We start from the raw sequence: 2,155 nt of genomic DNA on the forward strand, positions 1-2,155 counted from the left end.
CCCAGACCAAGCATACACTTAGATTAGCGAGGATAGTTATTTTGGCTCTCGTGGCGCTTGGCATGTAGGGTTGGCATAGCATACCACAACCAGGAGAGAACTCGTTGAGGCGATCGATGTCCTGCATGCTTATTGCACTAGGCAGGTGCTCTCATTGTTTGTTTGAAATTCCTGGAGACCATTAGGGACATCCTGCGTGTGTTTAGGATTCTTACCAGTGAGGTTTAGGATAGGACAGGAAACCTTGGCTCCTACCTACCCGGAATGCTTGTTCTAATCAGTGCCGAACCTATGAACTTGTTCCGTTGTAATGACAAATTTTTGAGAATGTTCAGTTTGGTCTCGGAATCAGTTTGATGTCAGAATCAACACAACATTGTCCAGATTATGTGGAACCTTGATCCTGTATTATGTGCATAGAAATTTTGCATCATTTTAACATTCATGTTTCTTATTTCCAGGTGTCTGTAGCTTTTATTCTAATTTCGAGCAAGAGCCTTCTCAAGATGTGTCAGCACAAGAATCGCAACATCGTGTACAAGTTCATGAAGCCTTCCGTGGGTGCATTATTGGCTTTGGCTGAGAAGTCTCCCCCAGAGAATGAGGCTGTCATTGAGAGAAGTTATGGAAAGATACTGAGTATAATGGACTCGCCTTTGACAGTTTATCAGGAGAGAGGTGTTCACACTCTCTTGCAATTCTACGATCCGCCTCTGCGTTGTTTCATTTTTGTTGTATTTCAGTTGATGCCTACTTTGGAGGAGTATTCATATCTGGTGGGAGTTCTGGTCAAACATCAGACGCCTTTCTACAGTACTATGGGCGTTCTGTCATCTGATCAGTTGGCACCTGCTCTTTATTTAAGCAAGTCATGGGCGGAAGCTAACTTTGAATCTAAAGTTAGTCGTTCTGGTTTCTCTCTGGAGTCTCTGTTGAAGAGGGCTCATGTTGCTGCTGACAAGGGGGTTTGGAAAGATTTCAACATTCTCTTGGCTTTATGTATCTATGGGATAGTCTTGTTTCCTAAGATACCTGACTTCGTGGACATCAACGCCATTCCCATCTTCATGGTAGGGGATCGTGTTCCTACTTTATTGGGATATGTATACCATTTTTTGCACTCCAGAAACTACAAGGGAACAGGAGGTGTTGTGAACTGTTGCATTCCGTTGTTGTACATGTGGTTCAAGAATCATTTGCCTTGCAAAGGAGCGTTCGTGGCTACTCAGGATTCTTTGAGTTGGGCTAAGAGATTGATGGGACTAAAATCCAAGGATATTCGCTGGTATGCTGCGGGGTTAGACTGGAAAGATGACGAGATGATATTCGGTTGTGGGGAGTTTGATAGCGTTACTCTCATGGGAATTCCAGGCGGTATTAATTACAACCCATGTCTTGTTGTGCGACAATTAGGTTTTTCTTTAGTGGGTCCTCTCGAAGATCGATTTGTGAAAGAAGCTTTATACTATGATGTGTTGCAAGATACCGCTGCCTTACAGAGAGCCGTCAGAGCGTGGAGTCACGTACGAATGAAAATCAAGGCAGATTTAGGAAAAAGAGATTGTGTGGCTCATCCTGATTATGAGGAGTGGGTGAAGAAGAGAGTCGAATGCAACGGGGTTCCTTTCCCTCCTGAGGAACCATTGTATACGCATGGGCCCGATTTTCCTATTGATATGTCATTTAGTAATTTTCTGAAGAAGGCGGATGCCAACGAAAAGCTACGTGAAGAGAATTTGGACTTGAATATGTAGCTCTATGTTGTCAATCAGGAGAATCTGGTTTTGAGTCGCTAGTTGAAGATGAATGGTGAAGGGTCTAGCGGAAGGGAGAAAGCGCAGAAAAGACCAAGAGTTATTAATATTGTGAAAACTTTTGATTAGGTTGTCGAATTGAAGAATGCCTTAGAAGAAGCTGACGCTAGATGGTTAGAGAAGAAACGGGAGCTTGATGAGATGGCTATTTCCAAAGAAAATATGCAAGTTTAACATAAGGCGAAAAAGGAAAGTTTGATGTCGAAGCTCCGACAAAGCGATGACAGGATCAACGAAGAAGTTTAGAGTTCCAGGTGCATGGAAGTCAAGCTTGGCTTGACAAAGCATTGCGAGAGAACTGTTAGAACATGAAATGTTCTGACCATATTTTCTAGTTTTGA

General features: G+C 42.9%; 1 protein-coding gene across 1 annotated transcript; it reads left to right on the plus strand.

Moving 5' to 3' along the window:
- Positions 1-506: 506 nt before the first annotated feature.
- LOC131641795 (uncharacterized) lies at positions 507-1,754 on the plus strand. The gene has a single exon (XM_058912103.1). It carries the CDS (start codon positions 507-509, stop codon positions 1,752-1,754), a length of 1,248 nt encoding a protein of 415 aa, XP_058768086.1.
- The last annotated feature ends 401 nt before the right edge of the window (positions 1,755-2,155 follow it).

This window comes from Vicia villosa, unplaced genomic scaffold, assembly GCF_029867415.1.
Source record: "Vicia villosa cultivar HV-30 ecotype Madison, WI unplaced genomic scaffold, Vvil1.0 ctg.004082F_1_1, whole genome shotgun sequence".
NCBI classification, from domain to species: domain Eukaryota; kingdom Viridiplantae; phylum Streptophyta; class Magnoliopsida; order Fabales; family Fabaceae; genus Vicia; species Vicia villosa.